This window comes from Mchenga conophoros, linkage group LG19, assembly GCF_057382185.1.
Source record: "Mchenga conophoros isolate Kocher_MC1m ecotype Shallow Benthic linkage group LG19, M_conophoros_male_GT1.1, whole genome shotgun sequence".
Taxonomy (NCBI): Eukaryota; Metazoa; Chordata; class Actinopteri; order Cichliformes; family Cichlidae; genus Mchenga; species Mchenga conophoros.
In genome coordinates, this window is record NC_140544.1 from 4548433 (window position 1) to 4570510 (window position 22078).

Sequence of the window (22078 nt, forward strand, 5' to 3'; positions counted from 1 at the left end):
CGAGAGGGACGCAACAATGAGAAACTATCAACAATCGCAAGAAGCAATTTGCTTTAATGTGGAGTGTGTTTTGTTGCAGCTAACTGCTATTTTTTTAATCCACTGACAGCTCTCCTCTGATACTCTCTGAAAGACAGAGGGAAGTGTCAGAGCACAGCATTACAACACTGTTAAATACACAGTGCAGACTGCTGGCTGGGGAGGAGGAAAGACACTAATCAGTTAAATCAAATACTACCAGTTGACTGTTGAACCAAGCTGTTCCAGGAGACCCACGTTATATTAACTAAACAGATAACAAATAAAGAAACTGAAGAGACGCCATATAAAAATGATTTTAAAATTGAAACAGCTTGATTAATAAAGAATTACACACAAAAGAATACGGGGCCTGCGCTGGGTAATAATACATTTGTAATGACATTATTTTGTTTAATGCGTTGATTGTGAACTTTGCATTACGCCTCCTTGGTAAACTGTAGTGTCTTGCTCTCTACTCTTACATTTGTTGAATTTGTGACATGATGATTAAAAGTAATTAAAGTAATATAAGAAGTAAGAAGTAATCCTGGCAAGCAGGGGCATCACCGGGGGGTGGGGGGACTCAGTGACCTCCCCTGGCAAGACTGTCAGGTAATAATTTTAATAAACATGATGGACTGTTTTGAATAAATGTGATGCCAAAAGATTTTGTTTTGTACCAGTAAATAGTTTGTTTTGTTACACATGAAGGTGTCTGTGTGGTGTTTGAAATTTTGAAAGTCTTATTTCCAGTGAAAGAACTACTGACCAAAGTGACTGATGGTACTTGTTATATTCTCTCCCCATCCGGTCGCAGCAGATGGCCGCCCCTCCCTCCCTGAGCCTGGTTCTGCTGGAGGTTTCTTCCTGTTAAAAGGGAGTTTTTCCTTCTCAACGTCGCCAAAGTGCTTGCTCATAGGGGGTCGTATGATTGTTGGGTTTTTCCTCTGCATGTATTCTTGTGCGGCCTACCTTACAAGTATAAAGCACCTTGAGGAGACTGTTGTTGTGATTTAGCGCTGTATAAATAAAATTGAATGGAAGTGAATATTTGATCCATATCAGGTTGCAAAAAAGCTGGTGCCAATCTGTGGACAGATCACTGGTGCACCTCAGGGCCAACATAGAGACAGGCAACAGTTCACACTCTTACATGATCTAATACTTATTTGTCTTTCCTGAACAAATTTGCTCTTAAAGTTAACTCCAGTCACTTAGTCAATCAGTTAAAACAGATTATTATGGATTTCAAAATCTTGTTTGGTTTTCATACATGCCTATTTTCAGTGATATCAACTTTAAAGCAGGAATTAACTAGGTATGTAATTCGTGGTTAAAAAGCTGCTTCAAAATGATGGCGTCTAGCTGATGTACTCGATATTAGTTGGCCCTCTGCTAGACACTATTTAAAGCGTCATTAGCAAAACTTTGATATTTGATTCTTTTGTCCATGAGGACATATATGATATAATGAACTGCATCCCTGGGGGTGAAATCATATTTACAGCTTCATTTTTCAAATCACACCTTATCCTATGGTGCTAACCAGATGTCACACAACAGCAGCCTATTTTGCTGGATTGAAAGGGTAGAGGGACAATTGATGAACACTATGGCAGCCCTGAGGCTTGCACAAATAAGGTCACACGAAAACAGGAATATAATTTACATGTAGATAAAGAATACATGTACTTTTTTTGACTACATTTGAACATTTCCATCTAGTGATACTGTATTGTAGGAGAGGTCCACTATGGGGGAGGACCCAACTGTCAGTGTGATTATCAGGTCAAGAAAACAATGTTGCTGGCTCAACCTTCTTAGTATTCTTTTTGTTGAATACTATATATTCAACAACAATATTTTGTTGAATATATGGTAATTTCAATTTACTTTTCACAACTTTTAAATAACTGATTGAAAACAAAATATTCGATGACTTTTTCCAATGGCAGTCACCTATGAATCCTATCAAATTGTTCAGACACATCACTTATAAGATCACATGCTTTTACTGTTATATTACTTTGAATTCGGTTCAATTCAGTTATACTCACCAAATCACAGCAAAGAAAGTTTCTGTGGTCTGAACTGCTGTTTGAATCCAGTTTAAATGAACACATTGTTTGGATTCCTCCATCAGATGACATTCACACCTATGGGCAACTTGGATTAACTAATTAACCTATTAACCTAAGTGCATGTCTTTGGACCGCGGGTGGAAGCCATGCAAGCACGGGGAGAACATGCAAACTCCACACAGAAAGACCGCGGCCTGAGGGTGGAATTGAACGCAGGACCTTCTTGCTGTGCGGCAACAGCGCTAACCACCGTGCCACCGTGCTGCATTAATTTTATGAAATTATTACTTTTTTAATGTTGGAGGTTTTTTATGTTTGGCTGCAGTAACACAGCAATTTCCCAAAGTTTGTGATAAAGTGTTTCTTATCTTATGTAGAGGCAATTTTTTGGTTGTAGATTCATGTGAAATGAAAAGCTAGAAAGCCAGAGCAGCATTTCGCAGTATTTACCTCAGTGACATCCAGGAAAAACATTCCTGGATGTATTTCTTGTAGTTGTTGTTCCGCCCTGACTGGAATGTTCACATGAATTCATAACATAAAGTTTACAGATTGTAATAAGTTGTACTTTTGCCTTTGCGTAATTAATACTGAGTTACAAATAGCACAAATGCACCAGTGTGTGCTTAACAAGAGTAAACTGTTGCTTAATAGTAGAAAGACAAGCTAACATATTTCAAGTCACCATTATCTTTTCCAAAGGAAACATTGCTTTGCAAGAGTTGTTCTCTAATATAATTTCAGGTAATATTGCCACAGGTTGATACCACAGCAATAGTCATTTTCAGCCTCAGAAAATATTTTCTGAAAGCTAATTGGTTTATAGGAATCTGAGTATGGCACATTTGTGTGTGATGTGTTCTGAATGGAAAAGAGAATTTTTATTGCCAAACCAACAACATTAAGTCAAGTTCAGATTTAAATGGTGTTATCAAGGAGACTCTCTGCAATCAGGGACATATTGATTTGCAGTGTGAGTAAGAGATTCATACAGTATGCCTTTATATTCAGCATACAAAAACATCCCATTTATTCCTCTGCCCATCCTCCCCATTATCCAGCCATCCTCTCTGTGTTATCAGTAGCATTTCCTGGTTCCACAATCTGACCTCCTTCTGATGAAGTAAACATTGTTTAATGTTCAAGTAATATTGCCAAAGTGAGTATTTATCATCATATCCAATCACATTCTTCAGCTTTCAATTGTGCCTCATCTCCTCTGCAGTTAAAACTTTGCATCTGTGTGTGCAGGGTGAAGGTAAGCAGCTAAGCTTGCGGCAGCAGGAAAACAGGTCTTATTAAGGGCACAAATATATATCTATGGAAGATGAAAAAAATGATGCATTTCAGATGATTGAGGGCCTGACACACTGCTTTTGTCATAGGAAAATATCAGAACTCCAGTTCTGATTTCAGTGTAGAAGAACTGTGTACCAAACAACAACTGCAAACCAGCCCAGTGTGGGCAGATAATCTTAAGAATTACTTGCTGTGACTTGAATCAATCTTAAATTTGTCTATCTGCGAACAGCTGACAGTGTTAAATTTGTCTCAAAATCCCAAGTGGGCATGCAACGTGATCAAGTATCAGGTTATCGGTGCACCTGAATGGGTGTGATTGGTGCACACACATTTAAGGTTTGGTGAGTGAGCGCGGGAGATGTTGCATGTAGTTTTAGACATTTGTACACACAGAAAGGTTTTCGAAAAAGAAAATGACCAGATTTGTGACGCTGAATTTAATAAATTGTATATAAATGATCAGTATTTATTCTGGTTTGGATGTAGAATCAAGTAAAGAAGACATGAAGTAGAACTGGAGGTGGCACAGCTGAAGAAAGGAGATTTTTCATTGGGAGGGACCAGAATGGAAAGGCTTAGAAATAAGTAGATCAGAGGGACAGTTCAGGTTTAGTTGTCAACAGACAATGTTAGAGAGGCAAGGCTGAGATGGTTTGGACATGTGCAGAGGACGGATGAATGTTGAATATGGAGCTGCTGCTCAGGAGGAAAAGAGGAAGACCTCAGAGAAGGTTTATAGATGAAGGACATGCAGAGAGTTGGTGTGACAGAGGAGGATGCTAACAATAGAGTGAGATGGAGATGCTGTGGTGACCCCTAAAAGCAATAAGACAAGAAAACAATTCACAGTTGGTGACACCAGCAGACCACATTTTCTTGCAGTCTCATAGGGTTAGGGTCTATTGGGCTATCCCATGTGTTGAAAGTAGTAGTAAATGATAGACAACAGCGTGTCAGAATGCAATGAAGAAAGAAATGGGAAGTTATTATGTAATAATTGGAAAATATGCATCATAAATGCCCCACTCATCCAACCAACTTCACATCTTCAAGGTTGTTTTCCCAACTCTCTCTAGAATGAGCTTTTTTGAACTTTTGATGCTTTTCTGAAGCACTTACATCAAATCACATACCAGTAACTTGTGTATTAGGTCCAGCATGATTTCTGCTCTAATCAAAATGAGAGATAAAAAACAACAAAATAAACAAAGCACAACACAAAATCACAGAATTGTTTTCCAATAAATTAAGTTTATTTAAGTTGGCTTTAGTTAGCAGGAACCATGCACTCAAGCTCTTTATGGCAGTACTAATAATAAAGATATTTCACATCACAGACCACATAAAGAGAAAAACACAGACTCCAAGCATTCCCCCCTCTTGCATTTTACATCAAGGTTTACACCTTTACATATATACACAAGCTCAACATGAACCTTGCTGTTTTTTCTTCTCTTTTTTTTAAACATTTTTTTCTTGCATGTTGCATGTTTTCTACCTGGGAAAGCAGTGTATTTATTTGAAAAAAAAAAAAAAAAAAAAGGTAGGAGAAGTAACAGTGGAGCAAGGCACACAATTATACTTTAAAGATTTCAAATCCTATATTGTCCTACACACACTTGTCTCGGCACCAATCCCAAACTCTAGCGTCACTGCTAATCGTCATCTCAGGAGTCGCCCAGAAGGTAAAAAAAAAAGAAAGAAAGAAAATGATACATGATACAATATTTGTGTAAATACATACAGCAGTATTAATACAACACACATCCCATCAACAGTGATCAAACTGTAATGTCTACACAACACCACTTCAGCTCTCACCAACTTTGGTCGTGTTGCATAGATAGAATACCGTTTTGTTTTAATGTTGGGTTTTTTGTTCCTTTTGTTTTTGGACACCTGGTTTAGTTCAGTTTGCAAATGCTGTTCTACAGGGGAAAGGTTTTATTCCACATGTAATTCAATGGACTTCTTCACCACCATGTAGCTACTCTCAAATAGCTAATAAGGTGGTAAACAGCTATCACTGAATAGATGAATGCCAGCAGAGAATTTTGTCTTTTTTCATATTTGGTTTGACTATCAAGCAGCACTTTGAAAGGTTATACTGGTTCTGAAAGAGACAGGCTCAACCTCAAACTGAAAGATCTATCGAGGATTCACTATAGTATCGTCACAAATTTACCCTACAAGACACAGTTAGGGTATGTTCAATGAGTCTGCAAAGCAGGACAGTTCTCAAAGAACTTGAAAATTCTGTCCAAATTAGGCAGTACTTATCATACACCTGCCTTTGGACAGGTATATACTTTAGACTTGACTTGGGGAACCTGGAGAAAATGAGTCGCAGCATTTAACTGCAAAAGCAGACAACCTCCCTCCCCAAAAAGACAGTGTTTGAGAACTATGACATAATCAGCTAGCTGGAATTAAAACAAGAACAACTCTTCTATGTCTTTTCCTAAGTTTCACCAAGAACTAACTGGTCAGTACATCAAATGAGGAGTAAGCACTTCATATTCAGTGAAATTGTCATAAGTGTAACAGTTTCAGGCATTTGACCAAAGTAATAGTACTGTCCATTTCAGTACTTGTGGAGACACGTCTTAAGATTTAGCAGTGTTAGATAAAGACAGATCCGAATGACCTCTACAAACGGATGAGAAGGATTCAACTGTGTCCGATTCCTTCAGTCTGTGTTCTAGGTAGTAAATAGCGATGTTCCTGGGGACTATTGAAAATTATTTATACTAGAAGACCTGTCTGATTTTTCTGATACAAACATGTATTTTAGAGCCATTTAAACAGTTAACCGCAGTTCTTTAACAGACTGTATTGAAAATGTTGCTGAAATTTGTGCAAAACAAGCACCCAGTCTGGTTCATTTGCCAAGTGCAGCTAACCTTAACAATGCTAGCCTAAGTAGCGCTAGCACTAAAGACTACAGCTGGGACCAAGAGCTTTATTTTCTGTTAGCATAACATCCACAGAGAACCAGTAGAACGCAGAATGTGGTTACGTATTGCTCTGTTTGATGGTAATATGCCAGTTTACACTGACACAGCTAGCATACAACTGCTCAGAGAGCAGGGTGCTGCTGTCTTTTGGGACTGTAGCCCCAGTTGGTGGATCTGGTTGATCTTAGAACTAACAGTTTACTTTTATACTTAAATTTCAATAATGACTTCAAATGACTGGCATTTCTTAAGCTGACCAGCAAAGGTAACATTTAATATTTAATTAGTCACACACATCCTTAGTAATTGCTTTGTTCAGTCGAAATACACTTTTGTGTTTTTCTATGCAATATAAGACGACTTTGTGTGCTCTTTGTACCTTAATCATAAGAGTTTAACAAAACAGATTAATGCCAGCAGAGCTGTTTTAGTGAGGTTAATATTTGTAATATTTTTTAACATACCCTTAATTTTTTTTCTCTTATCATCACTTGTGTTTTCATGTCTGTTAGCATTAAGCTCTTCCCACCCTCCAAATCTTTTTTCCTGATATCTTAAATAAATTTAGTTTAATTTATTTTATTATAGGACCATGGCTTAGCGATCCACTAACTTACACCACAACTCAATTTTAGTGCTGTTTCTACTACAATGACGGCCTTCTACCACAACCACTGTGAGCAGACCTAATGAAACTGGCCATGGGACAGTAGCAGATTATGAAAACTTACACAATCTAGCAAGTGTTATTTTTAGGAAGTTACATGCTGAAACACTGGGCTATGTAACTGTAAGCAGTGTGCTGTAAGAAAAGAGTGTTTACAACTGCAGTGTGAAAACACCAACTTAGATACAGTAAGAAGCAGACTTGGTAAAGATATGATGTACAGTGTCACAACCAATACTGAGGTAGCTCCAGAATATTATAGAACCAGAGGCTTTTGATGAGTGATGTGAGACAACAGAAACAGAAAATGAAAAATCTGAAAAAAATCAGAGCTCCAATTTGTTTGACTTCAGGTCAATTGAATCAAGGTCTTTTGCTTAGAAATTAAAAAAGTGAAGCAAAAAATCAATTAGGCAGTTATATAAAAGTCAGATGTTTCCCTCAGCCCCCTTGTTTTTAGTCTTTATGCCCCTTATTGGTCAAATAAAGTTTCCATAGCCATACCTGCCAAAGAAACAAACCCATGGCCCAGTTGACAGAGCTGCCATAGATCAGCGGTCCCCAACCCCCGGGCCTCGGACCGGTACCGGGCCGCAAGAGTTGAGGCTCAGGTGTGAAATGTATGTTTTTCAGGGTTTTTATCGGTTTTCAGAGTTATTTTGTTATCGTTTTTATCGTTAACTCGGTTTTCCTGGGTCTTTTCAAGTGTGTTATGAATAAATCTTCTTTTTTTCGGTACCGGTACTAGTTTTATTTTGTTGTATTTATCCGCGACACTTTAAAGGCCAGTCCATGAAAATATTGTCGGGCATAAACCGGTCCATGGCGCAAAAAAGGTTGGGGACCGCTGCCATAGATGTCCAGAAGACGCCTGACAGGATGCAGGTTTCACTGAGCTGTTGTTTCGTTTTATTTACTCAACCTCGGGTTTTGTTCATGTTAGGTGATTTCTGTTTGGAAACGGTGATAATTTTCTCTTCTTTTGTCTTAACTGACGAGTAGCAAATAATTTTCAGGAACAGAAAATGTGCAGCTGTCCAGAACCTCTGACAGAAGACTTGAATGACTTGTAGTTGAATTTATTATTAATGTTTCTGTGGAGTGCTCTACACAGTGACACACTGATTTATGCTCATCACCACATCATGGTTGTTTTTCTGCTGCTATTCTTATAGCGTTGATTCTCAAACTCCAAAAAATCTGATTGGCCCTTGATATCTTTTTTGTTTTATATATCATTTCAACTTTTTTTAAATATCTAACCTTTTCCATTTTATGTTGAGTCAGTTAGATTAATTGCATGAATTTAGCAGTAACAATTGAACCAGATTACCTCTGTGTATTAACATGTTTTCTTTGTGGAAAAACCGGCCTCCAGGAAATAAAACAAACTAGCCCCAAGAAAAGAAATTCAAAAAAGTACAGTAAATTCCACCTGATTTCTGAACAACTCACATTAGTTACATTTACTGCTTATTGAAAGTTTAAAAGCTCAGGTAGCACTGTTAAATTGTTTTAAATTAGTCAAAACAAGCTACAAAACATAGCAAAATGAAAATGAGGCTGATTTTGCATTGCCGGCATATAAACAGTAAAGCTAGTCTGTGTTGTTCAGTGTATTTTCCTCTTTAGCCCAGTGTTATGTAACGGACACGACATGAAATTATATGAGTCATGGCCCATATATAATATCTCTCTGCCCTTAGTCACCTTGAAACAGTTTGCAAATTGTTGCTGGACATAATTCTGCTACAGTACTTTCTTTATAACTCTTAACATCTTTCTCCTAATGATCGTATTTTCATATTCTATATACTGTGCCCAGATTAACTCATAAATATGCTCAGCCAAACCCCAAAGCTGCAGCATAATCACAAGCTCAACCCTGAAATAAGACTCAAAGACTCCGACTAAGAATCAGTTGACAATCAATTTGTAGGTCACCCTGAAATGATTAAATGAGTCAGTCTTGAATTGCAACAGTGAGAACTGAGAGATGATAAATGTGAAAGCTCCAGGAACAGAGAGGGGCCATCCAGAGTGATGAGGCTAAGAAGTAAGATCACTTCACCGATGAAGAAGACAAAAGGCGCTCGCTTACTGCTGGATCCTGGAGGTTCCTGCTCCCAACACGGCTGGTCTCTGGATGAATGGATGGACAGAAAGAGTAGGTTTGTTAGAGCAAAGCTGATGAAAACACAACATATTAGTCACTCCCTTTAAGCAGTTCATAGTGTTTATACCGTTCATGCTGCCTGACACTGCCAATCAATTTGGCTGATCGAGGTCATCTTTTTGGGCACGTCAAGAAAGCTTTGAGAGGAAGCATCAACTTCTGCTTCATCACTGCTTTGGTTTCCTTGCTTATGGTGACTTTGCCACTAGTTGAGACAATCAACTTGGATCTCAAACAAACTGTGTGCCACCGTTCAGCTGGAGTTTTTTTCACCACACCAAGACTCTTTCCATTTGCCTGATTTGACACACTTTGCCAATTTTGTGAACATGAACACTCAAGTTGGAAGCCAGAGCAAGACTTGTACTGAAAGATCTCAAAATAACATCTATGGTATTGCTGAAAGCAGTCCAAATGACCCCCTTTTTAAAAGCAAGATTATCCTGACCAGGACATCTTGAACTTTCGATTTTACTTTGTCAGCATACAGGAATCTGGTGAGGTTGTTACAATTAAAAAAAAATCTAATGAATAAAACAAAACCAAACAAAGCCTGTACTCAGTCTGACATACACAGTCCAGCCAACAAAATATGACTGTAGTTAATGTAGATCAATCCACCGTGGGAAAAAAGTTCAATAAATGCCTTTTTTCATATTACCAAAAGATTACTCAAGATGAATTCAGCCAGCTGAGACACAAGTGTTACTGTGCATTTTAAAGCTGTAATATGCATTTGAAATGAAACCTTTAGAATCTACGCTCTTTCTGAAGATATGCTTTTCCACATCAGATCATTTTTCCCTCTTATTTGCTTTTTGTTGTGAATCTATTAAATGCTGAATATATTACATTTTTTCAGTTGTTCTTTTACAGCATGAATCGTATTGAATAATTTGATGTTTTATACATTCAGCAGCGCTCTCTATTCATTCCATGTACATAAGGTGTGTATCGATATTCAGCTTCGTCCAGTCTTCTTTGTGATGAAACTTTCCAAACATGAGTAAGCGATGAAGCCTGAACACACTTTCAAACACACACACACACACACACACACACACACACACACACACACACACACACACACACACACACACACACACCCTCTCGCTCCTGTGTGTTTTGCTGCAGACCTTCTGCTGTCTGGGTCACAGAGCACATCATGAGTCGCATTCAGGATTGCTTTAATTGCACCTGTGTCTGTGTGTGCAGTGTGTGTGTGTGTGTGTGTGTGCGTGTGAACAGGTGGGCTAGACTGGGCCACGCCATGGGGGTCAGGACCAGCTGTACACATCGCTGGTATGATGTGTGTATGTAAGTGTTTGTGTGTCCTTTTGTCATGGTGTTACATGCAGTGTGTGTGCTCACTAAGCTTGATTTTGCTCTTTCATTTTGTTGTGTATGTGGGTTTGCCCTCTTGATAAGTCTGTGCATGCACATTTGTGTGTGCGCGTGTGTGCATGTGTGTACAACATGTCTGTCTAACCTGCAGATGTTGAGCTGTCAGAGCTTCTACCTGGACTCTTATGCCCTGCCCTCAGGGGTGTGTGCATGTGCATGTTTGTGTGTTTAGAGTATGGGGGCAGTAGGGTTTGCTTAGCCCTGGAGGCACCCATAGGGTGGCCACATCTCTTTCTCTCTTACACACACAGGCGCACACACACATACACAGTCACAGATATACACACACACACACACACACACACACACACACACACACACACACAGATTGTGTCAGTGATGGCTTTTGTTCTTGTTCTGCAGCTTTCTGGTTTGATTTGATTTTAAAAAGAAAGAGTAAGATGAAAGCAAAATAAATTCACTGTTTTGTGTGGACCCAGCATAATGCAGAACAGCCACAGTTAGTTTATAAAATTTATAGTTATTAACAAGACATTACGACACATGTGAGGTGACTATTACAGTATTTCAATTTGCATCATTTATGTGAAAGCCATTAAAACTCCCATCATTAGGGTTACAGCCTGAACCTGAATTCACAAAACACAAACGAATGAGCTCTAACTGAGATGAGTAATGTAGAGACAACTTGGTCATTCAAGTTGTCTCCATATTTGAGAAGATATTTTCACAAATAATCACATAATATAAACCAAGAAAAACACTTTTTGGTTTTGCACATGTAAATTCTATTTCATTTGTGGCATGTGCTGACGTTGCAGACATCGTCTGGCTGCAAAGTCAGCATCATGGACACGGGAATGCTCTTTTTTTAATGTGTAACGAGTTAACTCAGGATAAGTGGAAGAAAGCCATTAGGGGTTAAAGTTAAGTCACACATGAGGTGAGATGTTTGTCTTCTTCTGATTCTTCCAGTTAAGAAAGTCTTTTAGTGTTAATTTCATTTTATTCTGATAAATAAAGAGATAGCAGGAAATAATTCTGGTGTTGGTTCATCTTTCATTTTATATCTATTCAGTACGATTCAATGACTATATGTCATAACAAGACAACGGTTATTCAGTGTTTGCTGGGTAATAACATATAACTTTAAGCTCTTATACAATTGGAAATGGCAATGGCAATTTTATTTATATAGCACATTTCATTATAATTTAAATCAGGTATACAAAAATTCACCATACAAGACATTATCATAACAGCCTTTGTTTTGGCTTCTGCCTTTCTGTGATTGACTCTGTAGGCAGTGACAGCAATACATAATACAGGAGTAGAGCACTGCCAAATCCAATAATCACACAATATCCCTAGTCTAAATGTGTCCAGTGATGGATAGATAAATGATGGTGAAAATGCTGTAACACCATATGTGACTTCTTTTCCCGTGTCTTAACCTACCCTGATGGTACCCGTCCTGTAGGTGGGCTGTCTCACTGAGGCTTGGCTCCGCCCCTGGGCTGTCCTGGCACTTAACTGAGAGCTCCCCTAATAGAGAAAAAGAGAAACAGAGCGTTGTGGAAAAATTAGGAACATTGAAACAAATACCTAAATCAAATTAAAGAACAAAGTAGATAAAGAGAGGAAGAAAAGATGGGAAAAATTGTTCAGTCATTTTTGTTTCATTGTTTCAACAGTGAGAAAGAGACGGTAGGGAGTTGCGATGTATGGCTAAAAAGTGAGTAAAGAGAGAGACAAACGAGAAGGGAGAGAAGAATAAATCAAAACAGCATTATCAGCCTGAAATGTTGTTTGTCTTTGTTTCCTAATCGGCTTGCACTTTCTTTGAGCCCAAACTGATGAAAAGTTACAAATTAAAACAATGAGCATCAGGCCGAAAACAATTCTCTCCCCCACTTCACTACGCTCTCTTAATTGGTTCGCAACTAATCGCTTTGTAATACTTGGGTAGCTATTATTCCTCCACATACTTATAACAATACCAGGAAGTCATGCACACAAACACAGATACACATATGCATACAGTTCCGCTTACATAAGCTAGCAGAGGCGCATCTACCCCCACTTTTGCTTTTTCTTTCCTTCATCTGTTTGCTGCTATTTTAATAAATGAAAAACTAATGAGAACGCTAAACCAGGACAAAACGGCTGCTGCAGGTCTGGTGATTCTGTTAACAACTGAGAAAAATAAATATTCAAAAACACAAAAGGAAAGCTACAATCAAATAGTTTTATAATCAACAAAGAAAGCAAAAGTTAAATAATGAAAAATACTGAGAATAAATCTCACAAACTAATAATTATATCCATGAAAAACTAATATAAATCATTTTAATGTAATATTTCTGACAAAAAATGAAAAATTCCTTAGTTTTTGTTCTTCTTTTAGTACCTTTTTCATAGTAGTTGGCCTGCTGTGCTACATCTCTTTTAGATATTTGTGCATTTGATTTGGTAAAGGTCACAGTACTGCCAGATTTGCATGTTGAATTCCCACTGTAATTGCCCAAAGCCCTACTTCACTTTCATTTCAGCTGTTAATTAAGTCACATTTCCATAATAAAAAGAAGTAAGTTGGCTATTACTATAGGGATCTGACACAAACAAGTAAACGCCTCTGTCTCTGATCTCCTAAAGGGTGATTTTCCAGCCATTATTGTCAGGAAAGCTGTAAAAGACAAAACTTACTCATTGTTACAGAGATTTAAACTTAATGCTAACAAAGCATGCCAAATGTTTGGAAGAATGTTGATACTCGGTTAAATATGGTGGTGCTGGAAGCTAGAAGCAATATGGACTATTGGGAAGGTTAGCTGTTAATTTGTTTGCTACCAGTTTCAGACAGTATAAAAGCTTAACATAGCTACTGCTATTAAGACTTGAGTTGAGTCTTTCTACCATTGCCAGATTAGTTGCCAAAACTAAACCAGACTAAACTAAAATAACGGGTGTAATGAGAAGGATGGGGCCTGACTGTGAATCTGCACGCTCATTTTCTAATGACTACTGATTAACCAGTCATTAGCCAATGAGAGATAATCCTCTTTTTTGACACACTGTATGACTAAGACTTATTTTTTTACTCAGCATGATGTACCATGAGAGAATGCATGAATTCAGAAAGCAAGCATTCACAGAGAGCATGTCAGAAAGCTGTTTTCCTTCCTTCGTCCTACTTCCATACTTCTATTTATCAGAAGTCTTCTTGCAACCACAACCATCTCCACCTGGCAGCCTTCAGAAAAATTCTTTTTAGGCATTTCCACATTAGATTCATTTTACAACCAAGAGCAATGCCAGTGTTTTATTCTGTCTTGCTCCCAGTCAGCTCACCTACAAGTTAAAAAGCTAGCTAACTGGAATTCATGCTAAAGACATATACAGGGAGTGCAGAATTATTAGGCAAATGAGTATTTTGTCCACATCATCCTCTTTATGCATGTTGTCTTACTCCAAGCTGTATAGGCTCGAAAGCCTACTACCAATTAAGCATATTAGGTGATGTGCATCTCTGTGATGAGAAGGGGTGTGGTCTAATGACATCAACACCCTATATCAGGTGTGCATAATTATTAGGCAACTTCCTTTCCTTTGGCAAAATGGGTCAAAAGAAGGACTTGACAGGCTCAGAAAAGTCAAAAATGGTGAGATATCTTGCAGAGGGATGCAGCAGTCTCAAAATTGCAAAGCTTCTGAAGCGTGATCATCGAACAATCAAGCGTTTCATTCAAAATAGTCAACAGGGTCGCAAGAAGCGTGTGGAAAAACCAAGGTGCAAAATAACTGCCCATGAACTGAGAAAAGTCAAGCGTGCAGCTGCTAAGATGCCACTTGCCACCAGTTTGGCCATATTTCAGAGCTGCAACATCACTGGAGTGCCCAAAAGCACAAGGTGTGCAATACTCAGAGACATGGCCAAGGTAAGAAAGGCTGAAAGACGACCACCACTGAACAAGACACACAAGCTGAAACGTCAAGACTGGGCCAAGAAATATCTCAAGACTGATTTTTCTAAGGTTTTATGGACTGATGAAATGAGAGTGAGTCTTGATGGGCCAGATGGATGGGCCCGTGGCGGGATTGGTAAAGGGCAGAGAGCTCCAGTCCGACTCAGACGCCAGCAAGGTGGAGGTGGAGTACTGGTTTGGGCTGGTATCATCAAAGATGAGCTTGTGGGGCCTTTTCGGGTTGAGGATGGAGTCAAGCTCAACTCCCAGTCCTACTGCCAGTTTCTGGAAGACACCTTCTTCAAGCAGTGGTACAGGAAGAAGTCTGCATCCTTCAAGAAAAACATGATTTTCATGCAGGACAATGCTCCATCACACGCGTCCAAGTACTCCACAGCGTGGCTGGCAAGAAAGGGTATAAAAGAAGAAAAACTAATGACATGGCCACCTTGTTCACCTGATCTGGACCCCATTGAGAACCTGTGGTCCATCATCAAATGTGAGATTTACAAGGAGGGAAAACAGTACACCTCTCTGAACAGTGTCTGGGAGGCTGTGGTTGCTGCTGCACGCAATGTTGATGGTGAACAGATCAAAACACTGACAGAATCCATGGATGGCAGGCTTTTGAGTGTCCTTGCAAAGAAAGGTGGCTATATTGGTCACTGATTTGTTTTTGTTTTGTTTTTGAATGTCAGAAATGTATATTTGTGAATGTGGAGATGTTATATTGGTTTCACTGGTAAAAATAAATAATTGAAATGGGTATATATTTGTTTTTTGTTAAGTTGCCTAATAATTATGCACAGTAATAGTCACCTGCACACACAGATATCCCCCTAAAATAGCTAAAACTAAAAACAAACTAAAAACTACTTCCAAAAACATTCAGCTTTGATATTAATGAGTTTTTTGGGTTCATTGAGAACATGGTTGTTGTTCAATAATACAATTATTCCTCAAAAATACAACTTGCCTAATAATTCTGCACTCCCTGTACACTCGAGGTTTCCTTGGGTTCAATACTGTGACACACTGTGACACGATCTCTTTCCGAACTCATCACGTGCGGAAGCCTGGTTATAGCCTCTTGGTATCATAGTTTAATGCACTGATTAAGTTCAAGCATCATTTTTCACTATACAAAATTAATTTAGTCACAGTGTGTATTTTCCCCTAAACCACAACCTTTTCCAGTTCTAAACAAGTAGCGCTGATGCCTAAACCTAAAGAGTGCGTAAAAGCAAGACCAAAAAGGCAGTGAAGTGAAAAACCCAAACCTAGGAAACCGTGATCTTTTGCTTAACAGATTTGCAACTTACACCAACTGTCCTGCCTCCTTAGAAGAAAAAGCTGTAATGGAAGTTTTTTCTCAAACAGGACCAGTACTGGGTGTGTGTATGGTGTATGGTGTGTATGGTGCACCAGTATACTGGGTGTTTACTGGTGCCTCGAGGCACCAGTAGTGGTGACTACGTGCAGGATACAGAAACGATTGCATGAAAACCAACTACAAACTAGTTTAAAAATGAAACAAACTCTTCAGCTGGCTGTTGTTCTTTTAAAAAGCGACAACGCTGATAAAGAGGGGAACTAGCAAGGTTGCAGAGACGGTAAAAAGAAAATCGCGTACTCATTTGCATAAAGAAATAGAAGACTTAAAAAGAGCACAAACAGGCTAATTCAGCGATGAAATGAATTGAATGATCACTGCGGGAAAGGAAAGCTCTTAGCTGATGAATCCTAATGAAATCTGACTGATAGTAATTATGCTGATGTTGTTCTGTGGACCTTAACCTTTTAACTAAAAAACTGAGAAGTCTGCAAATCCCCCTTCCATTAACGCCAGAGGGAAGAGAGAAGGATGAAGCAGGGGAGCAGAGAGGATAAGAAGAAGCGCTAAGAGCAGAAGGCATAGAGGAGGGGAAGACAGGAAAGATATTTGCAGGAGGAAAGGAAGAACAAATGAAGAGAGAAAGGAGAACAGGGGATGGAGGACAGGTGAGAAGGTGAGGAAGATGGCGAGAAAAGGATAACTGGGAGAGAGGGAACATGGAAGAAGAAAACACAAGAGAATGGGGGAGGATAACATAGGTGGAAATGAAGTGCACTGGAGAGGAGATGAGCATTGGATGAGAAATAACAAATAGAAATAGAGTACAGAAAGATTAAGTGAAAAAAACTAAAAGAAAGGTGTGGAAAGAAGTGTAGCAAAAAAGAAAGCAGGCAAAAAAAAGGAAAAGAATGCAAATACGAGTGTCTAGTGAAGAAAAGTAAGAGGAAGGATAAGGAGGATAAAGGGAAAAGGGAGGAGGAGAGGGCAGGTCACACATATCAACACCTGGCATGTCTGTCCAGCCTCAGAAATGGAAATGAAAGAAACACATACTGGCCTCATTACATTCATGCCCATTGAGGGGCTTGGACTAATACTTGGAGTAGAGAGGTAAAGTCAAGTATCAAGGCCCCGTATAATGTCCTGAGATAGCACATCAGGCTAATACATGGAGCACTAACCTGCTTCGCTGTCGCAGTCTTCGCTTCCTGCTGCGAGCTCCTCCGTCCTCTCCTCCCCTTCTCCTCTGACTTCACCCACTGAGTATCCACCTCCCCTTGCCTCTCCCCCTCTCCCCTATCTGCTTCTCTCATCGCCAAGCAGTTAATTTTGGGATTAATACGCGTGGCGGTGGTGGCTGGCTCTTTTGAGGGATTTGTAGCGGAGCTGCAGACACTTATCTTGGTCATTACGGCGCCCATATTGGATTCAAGCGTTTTAGTATCTGCCAAACATTCGGCTGCGGAGGAGTCTATCGGGGCGACACGCGCCCGGGGATTAAGATAAGGAGGCCCCTCATTACGACTTCTCTCCTCCTGCGGCGTGCTGACACTCGCAGCGGCCGCGACTTCTCCTCCAGCAACATCACAGAGGAGGTATGGGTGCTCACCTCGTTTCTCTTCCTCTGTGCCGGAGGACACAGGAAGAGGAAGAAGAGAGGAAAGGTAGTCTTTTGGTTTGGAGCCAGGCCCCTGGAGGGAGGTGGCGTCGCTTGTTGAGGGTGGGGAGGTGGAACATGAGCTGTAACAAGGCTCCAGGAAAGTAGAGGAAGAGCTCTGTGTGTCCTCTGCTGGACTTGTTCTTTGGAAATATAGTTGATCCTGGTTTTTCGCCAGTACTGTCTGCTTAGAGAGAGACAGGTAACCCAGACTGTCATCTGCTGGAGAATTGGGCCCGTCGTCGGACGTAGACTGAAAATTGTTGTTTAAGCAAGACAGCGAAGGTACGCTGTCATTCATTTCATAGCCAAATGACAGGGGGGACTCAAAATTCTCCTTCAGAAAGAAGTGCCATGGTTTCTTGGTGAGAACCATGCTGTAGCAGAGAGGCGGGCCTAGATAAACCTCCTCTGTACAGGCTTCAAACAGAGTCACCTCTTCCCTGATGTCAGGGCTGGGGGGCAGAGACAGAGAGGGGTTAGTTTGCTCTTCATGGGTACCATCAGCAGCACAGTAAGTTTCACTGTCAGCAGACTTTAGATCAAGAGCGCAGACTTTGTTTTTGGTTCCGAGGCCGGGAGACGCTGAAATTTGCTGTCTGGTGCTTGTGAACAGCTCAGGGCTCGGGCTGTGGAGGCCTTGCGTTGGCGTGACGTATGACGGGATGCTGTAGGGTGCTGGGGTGGAGCTCTTGTCCTCTGTGCACTGACTGACCTCGCCGCAGTCGCTGTCATGGGAAGAGAGAGACAGGTAGGAGTAGAAGTCTCCCTTCTTAAGGTGGAGGGGCCTGTGGGAGTGTTCGAGCACCTGAAGGGAGAGGAAGGAGAAGTTTTTGTGTTGCCTTTTGTTGTCTGCTCGTAAGGTTTGGAATTAAGGATAAAATGTGCTTCACTTATAGTAGAGCTCTGTCAGCTGACTGTATGAGTTCCTTTTGTTTAAATGATGCTGACTTGGTTTAAAATTTTATTTGATTGTGGGCAAAAATGATAACAAATAGAATCAACTGCTAAATATTCATTTAGATTCTGAACACGAAGGATAGAAATAAGAATAACCTTTAGCGCTTTTATCAATAGCATCTTATTTGTTTTGAAATGACTTTTTTGTAATGTTATTTTGTATTATTTCTAATTTAAGATACCTACCATAATTACTAAACCATCAAATCTTGATTTACATATTCATATTTTACACTCAGGCACTTTTTGCATGGGGGGAAGTAAAACTTTTCTGCCTGATTTCTTTTTTCCTTTCAGAAATAACATGAAGACTGAAAACTGATTAGCTTTTAGATTACTTCACTTGCAAAAGATACCAAAGAAATTAGTCATTAAATCTGAAAAGTTATGATCTGTGATGCGATTTATTGAATTAGTCCAATTCAGTGAACCAATCGACTGAGATAACTTTTGATACTTTTGGATTAATTTGTCCAACAAATATACAGAATATACAAAGTCAAACAGGACCTCGGATGCTCCAGCTCAGAAATAATTTGATTCGTTTAGTGTTAAAGTTTTCAGCCACACCAAATAATTTTTGAGTTCTGTTTGAAATCGTTTTTATTTTCATGTTGCGGTGCAATATGTGCATATGCCTATCATTAATACTCTACCTTGTCTCTGATCTGTGCTAATGATGCAGAACCTTGGTCTGGAATGGACCCATTGGTCTCAGTCTGGCTCGGTTCCTCAGTCTGGTTCTCTTTGCTTTTCAGGGCCAGTGAGGTCATGTCAATAATCTCCATCACAAAATCATGCACGTTCTCCTTCTTGCTTTCTTCTATACAAGGTGGATGGAGGGAAGAGGGGCAGGGAAGGTGCTTGCAGCAGGAGGAGTGAGAGTTGTGCCCTTTTTTGGGGAGCAAGGACGAATCTTTGTCTCTGACTTCCCTCCTCGTCTCCTCTGTCACAAAAGATGAGAATCTGAACTTTTCCTGAATGGTGATGGCCTTCCTTCTGCTGGCTACCGACCTGCTGTTGTGCAAAGCATCGTGGGATTTGCAGTCCTCCACTGGGGAGAGGGATGGAGGAGAAGGGAGGGAGGAGCTGTGGCAGGGCAACTCTCCCCGAAGCTGTCCCACCAAAGAGGAAGCACGTTTGGATGGGAAAGGGAGCAGCTCACAGGATGGGGACTCCTTTGTCTCGCTTGATTCTGTTATCACTACCAAGTTGCTAATATCTTGAACCAGCTCTCCTGTTTTGGCAAACACGTACGAATCCCTTAGAGACTCTCCGTTCTTGGTGAACATGCTGGACTCCTCTCGGAGGAGCTCATCATCTTCATCCCTCCCTTTTAGACAGCTCTGGTCCACATTTCCATTCTCCACATCATCCACAAACTGGCTAATGTAGCTTCTTGTCGCGTTCCTCCTATTCTCCTCCTCCTCCTCCTCCTCCATTCCCCTCTTGCCTGTTTTTACTTTATTGTTGCCACCATCACTGTTGGCATCTAATAATTTTGAAGCTGAGTGGTTTAAAAAACACTCCTTAATCTGAGGGGACAGGTTGGCTCCACACTGAAGCTCATCATGGAGGCCTGTTTCTGTTTTAGAGAAAGAGGAAGTGGAGGCACGAGGAGATCGGATCCAATTTTGGAGCTCTCTTTTCATGTACTCAAGCCCCAGCACATAAGAGCCCTCCATTTCTTCTTCATCATCATCCTCAACATCCTCGTGACCTGAGGATGCGCCACTCAGCCGCTCTCCTTCTTCATCCTCTTCGTCCCGAACGCCGAGCTCCTCCTCTGTGAGGGTGAGCGTGGAGGAAGACAGGAGGTCGCTGTCATCCTCATCTTCATCCGTGCAGGCTGATGTGCAAGAGACGTTCACAACCATGCTCAAACTGGTTGCGTCGGCTTCATCCAGGCCTTGTGCTCCTCTGCTCCTACCGTGGCAGCGCTTCCTAGAAGAGTTTGCATTGGGTGCCACTGTGGGATCCAGCAAGAGGTGCCTCTGATTTCTGAGCATGACAAAATCTTCAGAGCCTAGCGATGAGTCCTCAGTGCTACTCAGCTCTGTTAGGGATGCTGTTGCTGAACTCTCGTTGATCAGCGATGGAGGTCCTTTCCACAAAGAGCATGAAATCCCAGATAGCGGGGCGTGTCGACCACCGAGAGAGGGGGAGGCAGGGAGGGGGCTCCTCTGCGGGGAGCTGCCCCGAAGCGTCATGTCAGAAACACTCCGGGTCATTTTTGCCCCAAGAGGACTCTGGATGTTCTCCAGACGTTTCAAGAGATCAAGGGTTCTTCGGCTCAGCTCTCCAGGGGACGGTTCCCCTTGCACAGTTTCAGTGTTGTTTTCTTTTCTTTGTTGGCCTCCATCATATCCACTTCTCTGCTCCTTCTCCAGCTCTCCGAGACTGGCAAGGCTACCTCCAGTTCCTTCATCAATACTGTGAAATGGGACTAGGCCAGTCTCCAGAGAGGCGCTACGATGCAGTGGGTCTTTGGAGGGGAATAACTCCACACCTGGAGCCAGAAGGGACTCTAGAGAGGAGCCCTGAGATAAAACTGGACTTGATGCCCGGCGGCTGAGGACAGGAGGAGTTTCCAAACCATGGTACTGTTGAGTGGTGAAGTCAGCGAGATCACTGTGGGACAAGAAAGACTTTGAGAAGTCAACAGCAAGTCCCCCCACCTCAAAATCAGAGTCAGAATCCGCAGGTGTCAGGATGCCACGTCCGTTAATTAGGATTTCAACAGCCTCTCCACCTCCCCTCCTGTGTCTCCTCTTCTTCTCCTCCTCTCTGTTTCTTTTGGTTTCGCTCCTCCTCGACCTCTTCTCCTGCTCACTTTCCTCCTCCTCTTCTTTACCCACACCTTTTTCCTCTCCTGGGATTTCAAAGTTGGCTATTGTTGTCTCTGTGTCTCCTGTGTCACTAACAATCCCGCTTTCGCACTCAGACCGACGACTGTTTGAGGACTGGCCGCTCCCTCTTCCACCCTCACTCTCTCCATCTCGGCATCTTCTTGACATCAAACCTCCCAGGAGATCTGGGAGGGATTCGATGGAAGAGAAGGAGGAATCCTTACTCAAGCTCTTCTGCAGCACTTGCTGTTTCCTTTTTCCTGACTTGGTTTTTTGCAATAAGGATGAAGTGTGAGGAAACTGAGGCTGTCTGTATAATTCAATATTGTGGAGGCTATATACTTGGTAGACATTATTGTTGTTAGGGGGTGAGGTTTGGGAGGTCATATTGTGCTGAACCTCCACTGATGATCCACCTCTAGTATTCGACATAATCTCAGTACACTCAGTAGCGGGGACAGGTGTTCTACTCGTGTCAGGGGGGTTTTTATTGGGCAGAACAGCTTCAGAAGGCAGATTTGGTTCTGTGGGGAGGTTTTGTGTAAGGTCAGGTTCTGGTATAGCTTGTGGCTCTGCTTCTGTGATTGTCATATCTGTTTCATCCCATTCCCATGAATCATCCTGCACTGGTGCTACTGGACCAGCTGACACTGGGCTGATTTGGTGAAGGTCCACCAAACCTGGTTCCAAAAAGTTCCCAGGAACCTGCAGACAAAATGAAAGGAAACACAAGACAACATTT

The 22078-nt window shown here is 41.0% G+C and overlaps 1 protein-coding gene across 1 annotated transcript in view; it reads right to left on the reverse strand.

Annotated features, from left to right (window-relative positions):
* Positions 1 to 4927: 4927 nt before the first annotated feature.
* The window catches only part of akap6 (A kinase (PRKA) anchor protein 6), a 230224-nt gene continuing 213073 nt past the window's right edge, over positions 4928 to 22078 (reverse strand). Inside the window, exons 20-23 of the mRNA XM_085258340.1 lie at positions 19144 to 22041; positions 17052 to 18335; positions 12028 to 12114; positions 4928 to 9170 (exon numbers count right to left, since the gene is read on the reverse strand). Of these exons, the coding sequence (XP_085114466.1) occupies positions 9126 to 9170; positions 12028 to 12114; positions 17052 to 18335; positions 19144 to 22041 (4314 nt within the window). The 3' untranslated portion in view covers positions 4928 to 9125. The remainder of the gene's footprint in view (positions 9171 to 12027; positions 12115 to 17051; positions 18336 to 19143; positions 22042 to 22078) is intronic.